Source organism: Taudactylus pleione, unplaced genomic scaffold, assembly GCF_031769625.1.
Source record: "Taudactylus pleione unplaced genomic scaffold, aTauple2 ptg000201l, whole genome shotgun sequence".
Lineage (NCBI taxonomy): Eukaryota > Metazoa > Chordata > Amphibia > Anura > Myobatrachidae > Taudactylus > Taudactylus pleione.
The window spans coordinates 60,367,607-60,382,084 of NW_028284603.1; the positions used below are offsets into that span (position 1 = coordinate 60,367,607).

The 14,478-nt window shown below is 42.4% G+C and overlaps 1 protein-coding gene and 1 pseudogene across 1 annotated transcript in view; one reads left to right on the top strand and one right to left on the bottom strand.

The window, feature by feature from the left end:
• Positions 1-8,770, bottom strand: part of TMEM178A (transmembrane protein 178A) — a 163,075-nt gene extending 154,305 nt beyond the window's left edge. Inside the window, exon 1 of the mRNA XM_088477644.1 lies at positions 7,951-8,770. Coding sequence (XP_088333770.1) covers positions 7,951-8,371 — 421 coding nt within the window. The 5' untranslated portion in view covers positions 8,372-8,770. The remainder of the gene's footprint in view (positions 1-7,950) is intronic.
• A 3,989-nt stretch (positions 8,771-12,759) lies between these two features.
• Positions 12,760-12,859, top strand: LOC148518641 (U2 spliceosomal RNA; annotated as a pseudogene).
• The last annotated feature ends 1,619 nt before the right edge of the window (positions 12,860-14,478 follow it).

Consider the following 14,478-nt stretch of genomic DNA (forward strand, 5'->3'; position numbering starts at 1 on the left):
CCCTAACTTCCCAAGCTTCTTTTAGAATTTGCAGTATTACTGTCCTACATCCTTACTTGCTGTCTATGAACTATAGATATAACATGGCCAAATATGTTATGAATGTTGAGCTTCATTTCCCCAGTGCACACAAAATATGTACAGCTCTGTCCTGTGTTATTGTACCGTAAACTGTCATACGATACAATATTCCACACAAGATAAGCATGCTCTGGGACCCTGAAAGTCACAGTCACACCAGTTATACATATTAACCTACAGCGATAACCTTTTTCCTCTGTATGTTTCCATTAGGGATGTGGTATACTGATTGCTCAGACATGAAATGAAATGAAATGTCCTCTATATAGAATTTTTCCCCAGTGACCAATGTAAATAGAGACTACAATAGTTCAGTAAGGAATAAACCTTCACAAGGTAATATGATTTCTTTAAAACTAGCGATGTTTAATAATAGTTTATTGTTGCTTTAAAATGAATCACAAATCATATTTTTCAAATACACAGGCAAGCAAATTTTGTTTGCACTCTTCCTTTTTGGGAGTGGTACACAGGCTATTGCTATTACTGTCCTTGATAATAGACAAAATATAAGTGCACCTGAATGGAATTTTTTAGGTTGTACATGGCTGTGCAACTATGGGGCCTACTTATCAAAGTACTCTCTACCCCGTTAATTATGCTGAAACAGAGGCCTGTGGAGGTGGCAGAGAGACATTTGAGAAAGGAACAGTGAGAGTTCTGTGGAGGGGACAGTAAAAGCTACAGTATGTGAAAGAGGCAATGAGAGCTATATGGAGGGGGCAGTAAGAGCTATGTGAAGGGGGCAATGAGAGCTATGTGGATGGGGCAGTGAGAACTATGGAGAGGACATTATGCTATGTGGAATGAATGTCACGAATGTTTATAAATTAATACCTTTTACCCGCTCTGCTTTACCTATCCCCTTTCGCTATATAACATGAATACCTTTTACCCCCTCTACCTATTACCATAGTAGTTGTATAAAATTCATACCTTTTACCCCCTGTACTTGACCTATCCCCATAGTCGCTATATAAAATTCATACCTTTTACCCCCTCTACCTATTCCCATAGTCATTACATAAAATTCATACCTTTTACCACATCTACATATTCCCACAGTAGTTATATAAAATTCATACCTTTTATCCCCTTTTCTTGACCTATCCCCATAATCGTTATATAAAATTCATACCTTTTACCCCCTCACCTTGACCTATCGCCATAGTCGCTACATAAAAAAAGTTGAGAACCCCTGCTTTAAAATATATTCATTAGCCCATTATATGATACAGATTAAAGTCTTGCAGTGTCACACATACCATGGCCTTAAGACAATGAGGGCCTGTTTCAGAGCCGTACGCAATCCGCATGCAATGCTGATATTCAAGTAGTTGAGCGATTATTTGCAACTGCGAATGCGCAAAAAATTTCTGAAAACCCCTACAACGCATGTGTTACACAGAGTGCACGCACAAAGGTGTTGTTGCAATCGGTTCAGATGGTTTCAGAAAGGTAGTGGAAGAGTGATGGGCATTCCTGGGTGGTGACTAGGAGGCAGGGGCATTTCTAGAGAGGAGGGGGCCCATGTGCAATCTCCGATACTGGCCCCCTCCTCTCCGTCCGGCGGCTGGTTTCGCACTGAGCGGTGCGCAGCCTGTGCCGCACTTATAGTCTCTGGGCACTAGAGTGTGCCCAGAGTCTATAGCGCATACACAGGTCACCGGGAAAATGGCCGCGGCGCTGTACTGCGCATGCGCAAACAGTAGGAAAATGGCTGCGGCGGCCTTCTTCCCTGTACTGCGCATGCGCAAACAATGGAAAATGGCCGTGGCGGCCATTTTCCAGCCATCTTTACAGGCGCAGGCAACGGAGCCGATGTGGGACTCTGGAGAGGTAAGTTTTATGTTTGCAGGGTGAGCGGTGCAGGCCCCCCTGGACCCAGGGGCCCGTGTGCCCCACACACCCTACACCCATTTTAAATTCGCTCCTGCTAAGAGGTGGCTAGTGGGGCACACAACAATGGTCTGTTCAGTGGGCATATTATGGGAGAGTTGCAGATGTGTCAATGCCAGCATTTATGTTTACATTCATAGACACACATCAGCAAGCATAGGAGACAAAACTACATCTTCCATATAGCTGGTACAATTTTCGATGGTGTGACTGGTGGTGGCCTATAACGATGCACCAATCAGTATTACAGCATGCACGGGCGCTAAAACTGGGTGTCTCAGTTGGTGCACATTTGGCTTCACGAATGTACACATGGGAATGGGTTTGAATACCATTTGCATAAAGTCGCAGATGAGCTGCTGCCAGTAGACGCTGCTGCATTCGCTTTTGCGTGTGACTCAGCATCAGGCCCTGACTGTCATTAGACAGACCACACACGTGCGAGCGTCCTTTGCCTCCCCCTGATAACTTTACAGTGTGTAGCCTATAGGCTACAATGGGTAGCACCATCTTTATCTACCAATCTCACAATTTAAAGCCTGTAGACAAAGCACAATGGAACTTTGTGAGGAAAAATGCAGCGCCCGCTGCATCAAAGCACTTCATATACTGATTCAGATTGAGTCACACACAAATGTACAAGTGTATATATTAAGGTGTTTACTACCAGTTTTTTTTATATTGGGGAGCCAATATATCAGGACAGCCTTAACAGAAATTAATCAAAAATATATGTTATAGTCAGCACAGGTTTTTGACATAAAGAGCTTTTTATTTGTAGACAGAAATTGTTTTGAGGATTTTTAAGGCTATATTTTTTTATTTTTAATAGCAATGGAACAGAGAGCCCAAACCAGGCTTCCAGTTACACGCATGCACTAAGCCACACACATAAAGAATAGGTGTCTCTATAGCAGTGACGTGCGGTGAGGTCAATGGGTGGGGAGGCACACATGGAGATGGGTCTGAGTGCTGGAAGCCTGTCTCATCCTGTACTCACTGTAACTCTCCCCTCACTACACTAATCTTCAGTGTCCATTGCTTCATACCTGCATCAGTGTCTTCTCTTGCTGCTGCTGAGCTCCGATCTCTAAACATTTCAGTGCACTTCCTGGTCACATGACACATCCATGGTGTCCATCAGTGCTCAAGGCACACTCAGAGGCATGCCTCTATTAGCTCTCTTTCTGTGCAGCTTACTGCTCGTGGTGTAGTCCCACCCCCAGCTCTGTAAGCAGTGTCTGACTATACAGAAGTGAGGCTTAGCTGTTGCTGTCTGATCTCTTGTCTCCCTGCAGTTCCAGGGAACTCCACAAAGCTGGTGAGTGTTAACTATAAAATGATTACAATAAATAAAATAAAATGTTTATAAGTTATAAATATCTTCTTTGTATTATTGTAATCATTTTTATATCAAACCAGGGGCAGAACTATGGGAAGCAATGGAGGCGCCTGCCGCCGGGCTCCAGCTCTGTAGGGGCACCTCCTCCATTGTACACAACATATTCACCCCATTTAGGGCTGTAACTATGTACCCGGAGTGTACCGTCATGACTGCCCAATACATGGCACCCCTTCCCAGCACCTGAGAAGCCACCATACACTAGTGGAGAGCTCCATGTCTGACCATTAGCTGCTGCCTCCGTCTATCTATAGCCTGTCTGCATGCGAATTGCTACATTACAGTGTCAGCGGCTGTGACGGGGGGGCACCAAATTATAACTTGCCTCTGGGCGTCTGGGATGAACTTACGCCACTGTATCAAACCTCAGGAGAATGACAGGGGAGACTATGCCTCCCCTGCCTACCTTGACTGCATGTCCCTACTCTAGTAACTTTCATAAATTACTGCGAAAGTCCTTGTTTTATTGAAGTGATAACAAAAACTACACTTAATGCAATGTTAAGTGCCATTTTATATAGAGAGTCCATTGCCACAAACACAAATGTAAGATATTATCACTCCTAATGATACACATGCACTTTAGGAGATAGAATGGTCCCTTCAAAAGACTATTCCTTCATTGGGACATTTAGTAAGTATGAAGCTGCACTTGCTAAAGAAGCTGGTACACCAACAACACACTGTATTTTTATTAACAAAATGTACTATAAACTATCAAATAAAAGTCTACAATGCAAATGCAAAATACAATAACAGATCAGCCCTTATACATGAAGGCCAGTATTCAATTAATTTCGCACCCGCGATACTTTTCCGCATGCCGGACTTTTCGCTTACATCGCGTGTTTTTGGTGCGGAAACTTTTCACTCATGTCCCTGCGATTCACCGTATTCAATTCCAAAGGACACAAAAACGCAACCTGGCGAAACTTAAACAGGCGAAAAGTGCTGTCAAAAATGGGGAAATCAGCCTGACACCCCCCAAAAGATGCAATAACATTGGGGATCAATATAGATGTCCCCGATTACTGAAGCTATTTGGGGTACTTAAGTGCTGTCAATTGCTTCAAAGTAGTGACTTTGCTCAAATGGTGAAGAATAGCTTTTTGCTTATTTTCTGTGTGAAAATAAGTAGTCCTCTCAAATTTGGGGTATTTGAAAATGGGGGCAAGCATAGTTAAAAGTCGCTAAATTTTTGTTTTAAAAAAATTAAAAAACGCACCTTCAGCAAGAACCTGCAATCAACAAAACACCTCACGAAAAGTGTTTGCAATTGAATATGGAGGAAACTTTCAGCCTGGCGAAATGACACCACCCACGATTTTTTTTTCGCGGATTCTGACTTTCCGCCGCTAATTGAATAAGGGCCGAAGTAGGATTGTCCACTGATATATGCAGAACAATATTACAGAATCAACTTGCAGTAATCATTTTCATCCAGGTATTTCAGGAACCTGTGATGTAAGCGCAAAGTGTCACAATTCTTGAAAACAGAGCAATGCTGGGCTACTGTGGCAGCAAATTGCCAAGAACTAAATTCCCCCCCCCCCCTGGCCCCCCTCCCCCCTAAACATTTTAAAGGGGCTTTCTCATACTGTTTGTGCAGTTAGCTTATATTAGGATATATATGATACATGTAATATGTCAGAGATGGTAACAGCTACCATCCACTTTTACATCTATCACCAAATTGGGTTAAATTGCAGAATGCTGACAATATTTCTGCTCTTTTTACATTTTTGGAGGGCTTTTATCAAATAGGTTGATACATCTCATAAACATCTGTACAACAAGCACATCAAAACAAAGTGCCAACAATCTGTCTAAATATTACTATACTGCAGACAATAAGCCAATGTGCATATAGGTATTATAATAGAAATGTGTCTTATAGTTGCATCTACATAGATCCAGGAATAATTATATACACATGCACGTACACAAAGTGTTACTTTGTTTTTTAGATTTTTCTTTTTAAATTATTTAAATGTGAAATGTAGAAATCAATGTTAGATCTTGATTGCCTATTTTGAAATTGTAGCAATCTCAAAAACTGCTGATCACTGTTTATCAATGAACAGTCCAATGCCTCGTGTGCTTGTATGAGAGATACAGAGACAGCTGTGGGCTTCTCAATAGCATGTCCAAAATTTGCTCATTATTAATATGTGATTGTAAAGGTTTCTTGCTAAGGTTACTAAGGGAAAAGGGTTAAGCAATAATAAAGTGAGTGATATTCATTAAACATATAAATGATTACTAAATTAGATTGTTGTGATACAATTAAGATATAACTGTGTAAATGGCTTTATATGTTAAATATTGCCTGGCTATACATCCATCTTAGCAAACTGCATCACGACTTATTGTAGGTAAATTGCTACAACTTAAACCCATATTACTAGCAAGAAAATTTAATTATTTTCCTTTTGAAACTAAAGAAATAAAGATCTCAGTTCTCTCCTCTGATCCAGTTTATTTCAATTCTCACAATGATATGCTCCATTTCCTAAGGGTGCCAGCTGCAGTTTACACTAGCGTGGAGGGTACAGTCCATTAACTCAGGTTCTAGGGTGTCAAAATACATTCTGTGCGAATAAGCACACAATAAGTGTTTATTGGCATCAACACTTTTTAGGCACAAACAGTACATCAATTGCAGATGGCCAGTAAATAAATCTATGCTGCGTAGCTAGGCAACAATTATAAAACCAATCAGAATTTGAATAATTTTTTGATGTTAACTATAACAATAAAATAATGATTTATATAAGTGCACATTAGGAATGCAAATGTAACAAATCTCTACATGCTAATGAACTTCAATAATATTTCCTTTGCAGTTTCCACTGAATTTGAACTGTCAACACCATTGTGCACTATATTTTATTTTAGATAATGGTCTCACAGACACAATAATTACAATGGAGGCAAAAAAACAGCAGCTGCTAACGGGCATAACATTTACTTACATAACAACATAGTTAATGGTGCTGAATTGCTGAATCTAGACATATATATATATATATATATATATATATATAGATAGATAGATAGATAGATAGATAGATAGATAGATAGATAGATAGATAGATAGATATAATGTGTGTATATATGTGTGTATAAATGTGTGCGTGTATATATGTGTATGTAAATAAATATACATAAATATATATATTTATGTGTGTGTATGTATAAATATATATGCATGTGTATATACATATATATATATATATATATATATATATATATATATATATATTTATGTGTCTATATGTGTGTGTATAAATATGTGTGTATATATGTGTGTATATAAATATATATATGTGTGTGTATATATGTGTGTGTATAAATGTGTGTGTGTATATGTATGTATACATATATATATATATATATATATATACATATATGTGTGTGTTTATGTGTGTATAAATGTGTGCGTGTATATATGTGAGTGTATAAATACATATGTGTATATATCTTAACAGTAATGATATTCTTGAACAGGTGTCACTCATCCCTAATTCCAGATGTCAAACAAAAAAAAGGTTTATGTGCTTATCAGCATATATATCATGAAACATAAATATATCAATCATATTTCCACAATGTCCCCTGAGCAATACAGATAATCCTTATATTTATCACTTGCTAAATTTACTCAATACTGAGTGGGATGTGTCAGATATTGGAAACACGCTGCCTTGTGCGCAGAGAAGTGCAATAGAACATAAGGGACTGACTGGTTGTTTCCTAACAGACACATTTTTTACCGATAAGATCATGTACACCAGGGGAACAGTTTGGGTTGGACACCTACTAGGCTGATGCTTGCAGTTAAAACAGAAATGTGACTCATAATTTTGCTGTAGCTCCCATTGTCTGGTCTGTATAGATGACAATAGATGCAGAGTACAGTGCCTACTACTGTATACTGTACATTTGAGTAGTGCACATAGAGTCCTTCCTACATATTCACTTTTTGGGCACAATTTCAGGATTCTGCTTCGGTCAGACTGTTTGCTAAACAACAACCACAGTAAAGCAGCAGAGAGAAATGCGGTATGCTATTAATAACTCCCGATTACACAAAAAATGCTCTGATCACAACAAGGGTAAAAGGGAAATAATTAATAGTAGTGCGGGGACACCTACTTTTGACTTGTGTGTTTTAAATAATGAGAATTTCAAAATCACTCTTGTTTTGAATTCTGTCGTTTTATTTTTACAATAAATCACAGACTGTATATTGTCATCATTTTAATTATGTCTATAGCTATTGATAATTTCAACTTTTAAATAACAAAAAACTCCGCTGAGCTAGTTGTTAAACATCTATCTATTTATCTTTCTTTCTATCTATCTCATATCTATCTATCTATCTATCTATCTATCTATCTATCTATCTCATATCTATCTATCTAATCTATCTATCTATCTATCTATCTATCTATCTATCTATCTATCTATCTATCTATCTATCTATCTATCTAATCTATCTAATGAAAACCCAGCCACATACATGTACACAGTATCTTATTTTCAGCCAAACTGCCAATGCCCACCTTTCAGGATGAGATTGTCAATGTCCTTGTCAATCCCCATAATGTAGCATTTCCTCCAGAGCCCGGAGTAAGTAGAAAAGAGGGGGCGCCCGCAGTCTGACTCCAGAACCCCCAATCCCAACAAAGACCTCCAATTCTCCAGCAGATCCTCGGGCTCTCTGACCCCACCAGCAGGAGCTGGAGAGAGAAGCCCCATCCTGCGGCTCTTTGAGGAGTCCCCACGGAACGGCAGCTGGTAGAGGGGCATCAGCCTGTTCTTCTGATCTGTAGGGTCCGAGTTGCCCTGGCTCTCGCAGATTTCCTTGTGTTTGCGAGTATCTGTCTCATACCAGTGGTCTGTGAAAATAGCTGTGACCAGCAGAATCAGGGAGAAGAGGCTCAAAGCCAGGCTGATAGCAGTGACCAAGCCCCGTGTCTCCATGTCTCTTTGTGCAGCATCACACCAAGGAGACACTGGCTGGCATGATGCTGCTTTGATTCAGGCAATGCACTCCCCTCCTCTCACTCCTCTTTGTGCCTTTCCAACCATTAAGCCACCCCTTCTGTGATCTGCAACCTCCACAACACGCTAGCTGCTTCCTTTCCATATCCTAAACCATAATGTCATCTCCCCTGCGTCTTCAGGATGCTTTCAGCCAAAAACTGAACAGTCAAGATGCTGTGAGTTGTGCAGTACCAGGTTATAATGCTCTGCCTTTTGTGTGTCTTGCAAGCTCACAGACAGCCTGGGAATAAACTGTAGACAGCAGCTCCCTTATCCAGTCATCCACTGAATATGCTTCCCTCCTTCAGCTGTCTCCTGACTCCTTCCTTTCCTATTAAATTATCTCTCTACTATGCCCCACCTTCCTTTCTCTAGCTACTATTCTCTCTCTCTCTCTCTTTCTCTTTCTCTCTCTCTCTCTCTCTCTCTCTTTCTTTCTTTCTTTCTCCCTTTTCCCTCTCTCCCTACCTCTTACCCTCTCTCCCTCTCTCTCTCCCTGCCTCTTACGTCTCTCTCTCTCTCTCTCTCCCTCTCTCTCTCTCTCTCTCCCTACCTCTTACCCTCGCTCTTTCCCTCTCTCTCTGCCTTTCTCTCTCACTCTTTTTTGTACTCTCTCTTCAATGCAGCATGGCTACAATCACTAAATCAAGAAGTAGAGGGATATTTATACCAGCTAAGTTAATGAATAATGTACAGTCTAATCAATCACAATAATGATCTACTCCCCACATCATGTGCCCTTCCCAGATCCAGGCAGGGCACAACAAGGTCACAAAGACAAATATGTAACACTGCAGTTTAAAGAGAATAAAACGCAAACATCAACTCATTGGCATTACTGACCACAGCGCCAAAACCTAACTAACTACATAAGCAAAATGCTTCAACCTTTTTAAAGGCTTACAATGGGATAGAAAATCGGTTTCTTTATTAGTTACATAATTATTGTTTATTACAGTAATCAGTATTGCTGTATTATGAAATATATATATTTTTAAAACTACGTATTCATGACTATATTCGTTATTCATGTTAAGAATATTCCTAGAAAAGAAAACATGTAAAAACAGCAAGTCTGATGGCAGAAATATACAGGCAATACTCATGCTAGACATATCAATATACCAGCAGACTAGACAATGAATAAAACAATGTAATTACTATTTTCAATTTGTAGAAGTTGTTAGCTCCTGGGTATAATATATGTACTAAGGTGTAGAGAGAACTGTCTGTATGCAATGTAAAATGCTAGCACTTTAAGTTATCTATCTCTAAATAACTGTTATTGAGCTCTCATGTCTGTCAGTTCAAATTAAATGTCTATAAAATATGCATGCTGCTTGCCATGTACAAATATCTCGTATACGTGGAATACAGTTATTTAAAAAAACATGCCATGTAAAGATAGAAGACGATTGGAGTTTACATTTTGCGGGGCTGGAGGCATTTAGACGCCACCTTTTAGCCCAGACTAATGCACAGTTCATAGTACATACAGTAGGTTACATTTATCACTAGTGTTAACAGGAAATCAGTATTTACTCTGCTTGCTATTGTACAGGCAAATGCATAGTGTAATAGCAATGTTCCTGGGGATGGATATATGCAGACGCTTAATTACTTGGCACATGGAATCTCAGTACTGGCCTTTATACACTCATCAAACGATAGTTCTGAGACTCTTCTCCTTTCTATCAGATTCGTTATGCATATGTACTTAGGCACCACATTTAAAATGTGGTACTTTAATCTCGCCTCTGATATTTCCTTTAGAATTCCATCAATTATTATCATTATGTATATTAACTTATTGCAATTCAGCCTTAAAAAAGTTGATTTCAAATGTGTCTGTACTAAACTCATTAACTAGTATACAAAAATGTGGATATTAGTTCTGATGCAGAGTTATGTGCATTTTGCTGTGCGCCTGCCCCATATGATAAGTGTACACTTCCTTTATTATTAGCAGCCATCATTGTGCACTTGCACCAGCCCTATACTAGGTATTAAAGACACGACTGAATACTTATATATTTATGGTTAGTATAGAAATAGTGGTGAACTTCTGTAGGTGCTCATCTATACATACAAGCAGTCCAGGACTACCCTAGTTGCACCCTATATACAACTGGATAAATGCAGAAAACAAAAATATGGATAGGCACTTGGCGCTAACCAATAAATCTATAAATCTTAGATAAGTGTAAAAAAATTAACATGGTAATGGGCTTGCTTAAATATATTTTTATGATCCCTGAGGATAGAGGTTCTTTAGAGTGCTAAATCCTTGGATCATCATCATCAGTACAATTGGAGGAAGTAGGTAGGCTTTACCAATAGGTCCAGGTCAACCATAAGCCAGAAAGCAATTTAAATAAGTGATGGTAGAAAGATTGGAGGCTCCAGATTCTCTTTCCTTAGATGTTTTAAGGGGTTTTGTTCAGGATTATGTTCTACCCGGTAAGGTATCGTGCAATGGTGACTCTGGAAAGTCCAATTTAGCAAGTTGATGCATTTTGAGTCTCCTGGACCGATTCGCAAAACTGTATCCATAATCCGGGCCTATGAAGTACAGCATGCCTACATCCTCTATTTGGACTGATGATGATTCAAGGATTTAGCACTGAAGAACTTCTATCCTCTGTGATCATAATAATATATTTGATTAAGCACATTGTATCGTCTCCTCCAGGCATTGCCTATTCCGCCCAGTGTAATTTATGTAGTGAGCCCAAGAATACTGCCTTGTTTCATGGGCAGGATAAATAATCCTTGGAATTTATGACCAAAAATAGTTGCCTCAGTTCCGTATTATGTCCAGGGTTTTCTGTATTTTTTGCAAATCTTATACTGTATTGCGGGCATGAGTAAAGAGACTCTTGTGACTTTTTATAAATGTATAGTGGAGAGTGTTGATACTTATGGCATTGTTGTATGGTGTGGTAATTGTACAGGTGCCGAGGATAGATCTCTTGAGAGGGAGGGTCAAGACAGCCGGACACTTGATGGGACTGGAGCTGCCCTGTGTACCGGAAATTTATGAGATACTGATTTTGAGAAAGGTCCAGAGAATAATTGCTGACAAGAGTCATCAAAATTGTGGTATGTTCAACCTACTGCACTAACAGACTAAAGAATAGTTTTGTTCCCACAGTAATCAGGTTGAACACTGATAGTGCACTGGTTTTGAATTTTACTGTATGATAAAAAAAATCTTCTTGCTTCTGTTATGACTGGAGATGTATTTTGTTGTTTTATGACTTGTTCAATGATAATAAAGCAGAACTGAACTGAATTAAAAGCTAAACCTCTGTATTATATTCATGATTTCTATAAAGTGCCTCCAGTCCTTTTGGAAAAAAAACACTATATACTGTAAATACAATTATAATTATTATTGTTGGCTCCTTCGGACTTTAGTGTGTTCCTCACCATTCTCCTCTTAAACCCAAGCATGTCGCTCCAGAGATTGCTATCTGCTGTGGTATCTGCTGGTAGACGGCTCTGGTATCCACAGTAGCTCCCACATCTATAGCTCTATGTTCAAATGAACACTGAGAAGAGTGCTGGTGACTCTGACTGATGATGTCACTACTGCTCTACACAGAACACTTACATTATGAAGCATTAATGATAATTGTGTAGTACAGCACGCAGACTTCTCCCCCCTTAGAAACTGCAGCAGCGTAAAGGCTTCTGGCTGGATGGATTCAGTGTGCAGTCTGAAGCTGGACATACAGTATCTCCAGGCTGTCCCAGGACGGGTCGATGTTAGGCCACTACGCATGCGCACGCCGGAGCCGGCTCTGACGTGCGCATGCGCGAGACCCGGCTAGCAACGGGCGCTCCATCGCTCCGGGTCTCGCACCAAAAGGGGGCGGCTGATGATTTTGATCGACAGCTCGCACCGTTTTGGAGGCGTGGCATGGGGGTGGCTTCACAAATGGAGGCTTTCCCATGCGAACGCCTGCCGTTTGTGGGCGACCCCACTGACATCACCGGTGAAGTCAGTGGGAGAGCTTCCGGCTCTATTAGAGCCAGAAGCTTTCTGGGACTTGTGGCCACAAGACCCTACCACAAAGGTTTAGTCGCAAGCCCGATGGTCGTGATGGTATTGACCCATCACAACCATCATCCTAGCCGCTCGCAATAGCTGTGGGTGGTCATCCACAGCTATGCGTGCGGCCAGGAGGCCGCTCCAAAAAAAACCGCCCTGATTCAGAGCGAGCACACTTTCAGAGCGCCCGGCTCTGAATCAGGGCCATAGTCCTGAATGTGTGGGACTGTTACAAAAAATTGTGACTGCCCTAACAGAATCAGGACAGATCGCTTCTCGGCCTTTTGGCTAAGATCAAGTGTAGTATCTGTTCTTATCAGTGCTGACTGACTGGACTGTGACTACACTCGGGCTCCAGAGGACCTGCACCGGCCGAGGAAGCTGAAAGAGGACTGCTGAGAGGAAGAAGGACTCGACTTGCCGAGGGTTAGACTTGCTGCTCTGCCCTCTGAAGAAGCGACTGCCAAGCTCCGACCAGCGTCCCCCAGACTGCCGACTGCGACGAGGAAGGACTACAAGTAGCAGAGGGTCAGACTTGTTTGCTCTGCCCTCTGTGAAACCGACCTCCGACCAGTGACGACCAGACCCTGCGACGAGGAAGGACTTCGACCAGCACTGGGCTAGACTTGTTTGCTCTGCCCTCTGCGAAGCCGTCTCCCGACCTCCGACCAGCGGCGACCAGACCCTGCGACCGCGACGAGGAAGGACTTCGACTGGCATTGGGTTAGACTTATTTGCTCTGCCCTCTGCGAAAGCGACTTCCGACCTCCGACCGCCGCAGACCCTTCTCCAGCCCAACTTCGACCCCGGGCAAGAAGCAGGAGAGATGGCCTCAGCTGCTCCAACCCCGGTGCCAGCCCCAGCCTCCGCTCCAGCCACCTCTGCCAGGAAGAAGGCGGCAAAGAAGGGACCGAAGCCGGCCGAAGCTCTGCCCGACCAGGTCCCATCCACCTCCACCGCCCCTCCAGCAACAGCCCCCGAGAAGCCCAGCCAGACCCAGCCCAAGGGTACCCCAGCCTTGGAGCCCTGGATGAGGCAGACCGTGGTCATGAAGCTGAAGGAAGTGGAGGGAAAGATGCCGGATATGACAACGGAGACCTTCGGCAAGAAGATGATCCTTGAACAGGGGTTCTCGACTGCTGAAACCCTCAGCATACAGAATTACATCAAGGGCATCTTTTACGTGACCTTTGCCTCCATTGCAATCTGCAAGAGGTACTGGGAAGCGGTGAAAGCGGCGAGGCCTGAATCCCCTTTCTCTCGCTTTGTGGGCAATTGCCCTATCCAAAGAGAGGAGAGGCGGGTGACGGTTTCAATGCAGAACCCACACACGCCTGGCAAGGACATCGCCACCTTCCTGAGCCGTTTCTGCACGGTGATCAAGGAGCCCTCCAAGATCCTGGACAGGAATGGCTTCTGGACAGGCAAGTGGGCTGTCATCGTCAAGCTCCTAAAAGACAACTGGAGCCCCGATGGAGTTGTGCACCTGCCACAGTTCTTCTCCCTGGGCGCATCTGCTGGATTTCTCAGTTATCCGGACCAGCCGCGGATCTGCAAGACCTGCGGTGGGAAGGATCACATTGGGAGAGACTGCAAGGTGGCAGCCTGCAAGAAGTGCAACCTCTGTGGGGAGGTGAACCATGTCTACAGAGACTGCCCCAATAGGGCAAAATCCTACGTGGCAGCAGTGACTGGACAAGGCCAGCAGAGGCGCCAGGAGGGTAAGAAACCTTCCACCCCCACCCCACCCCCCCGCACCCGTCCTACCCTTCCTACCCCACCCCTTCCCACCCATCCTACCCCATGCCCTCCTCCCACTGTGACAGCAACTCCCACCCCCACTGCTGGCACAACCCCTCCCCCCTCTCCCTCCCGCTCCCTTCTCCATCCCACTGTCTCTTCCACCCCCCCTGTCTCTCTCCTCTCCGAGGAAGAGTTTCCCCCTCTTGTATCCTCTGCAGGCACTCAACAGTCGAGCAGGAAGCGA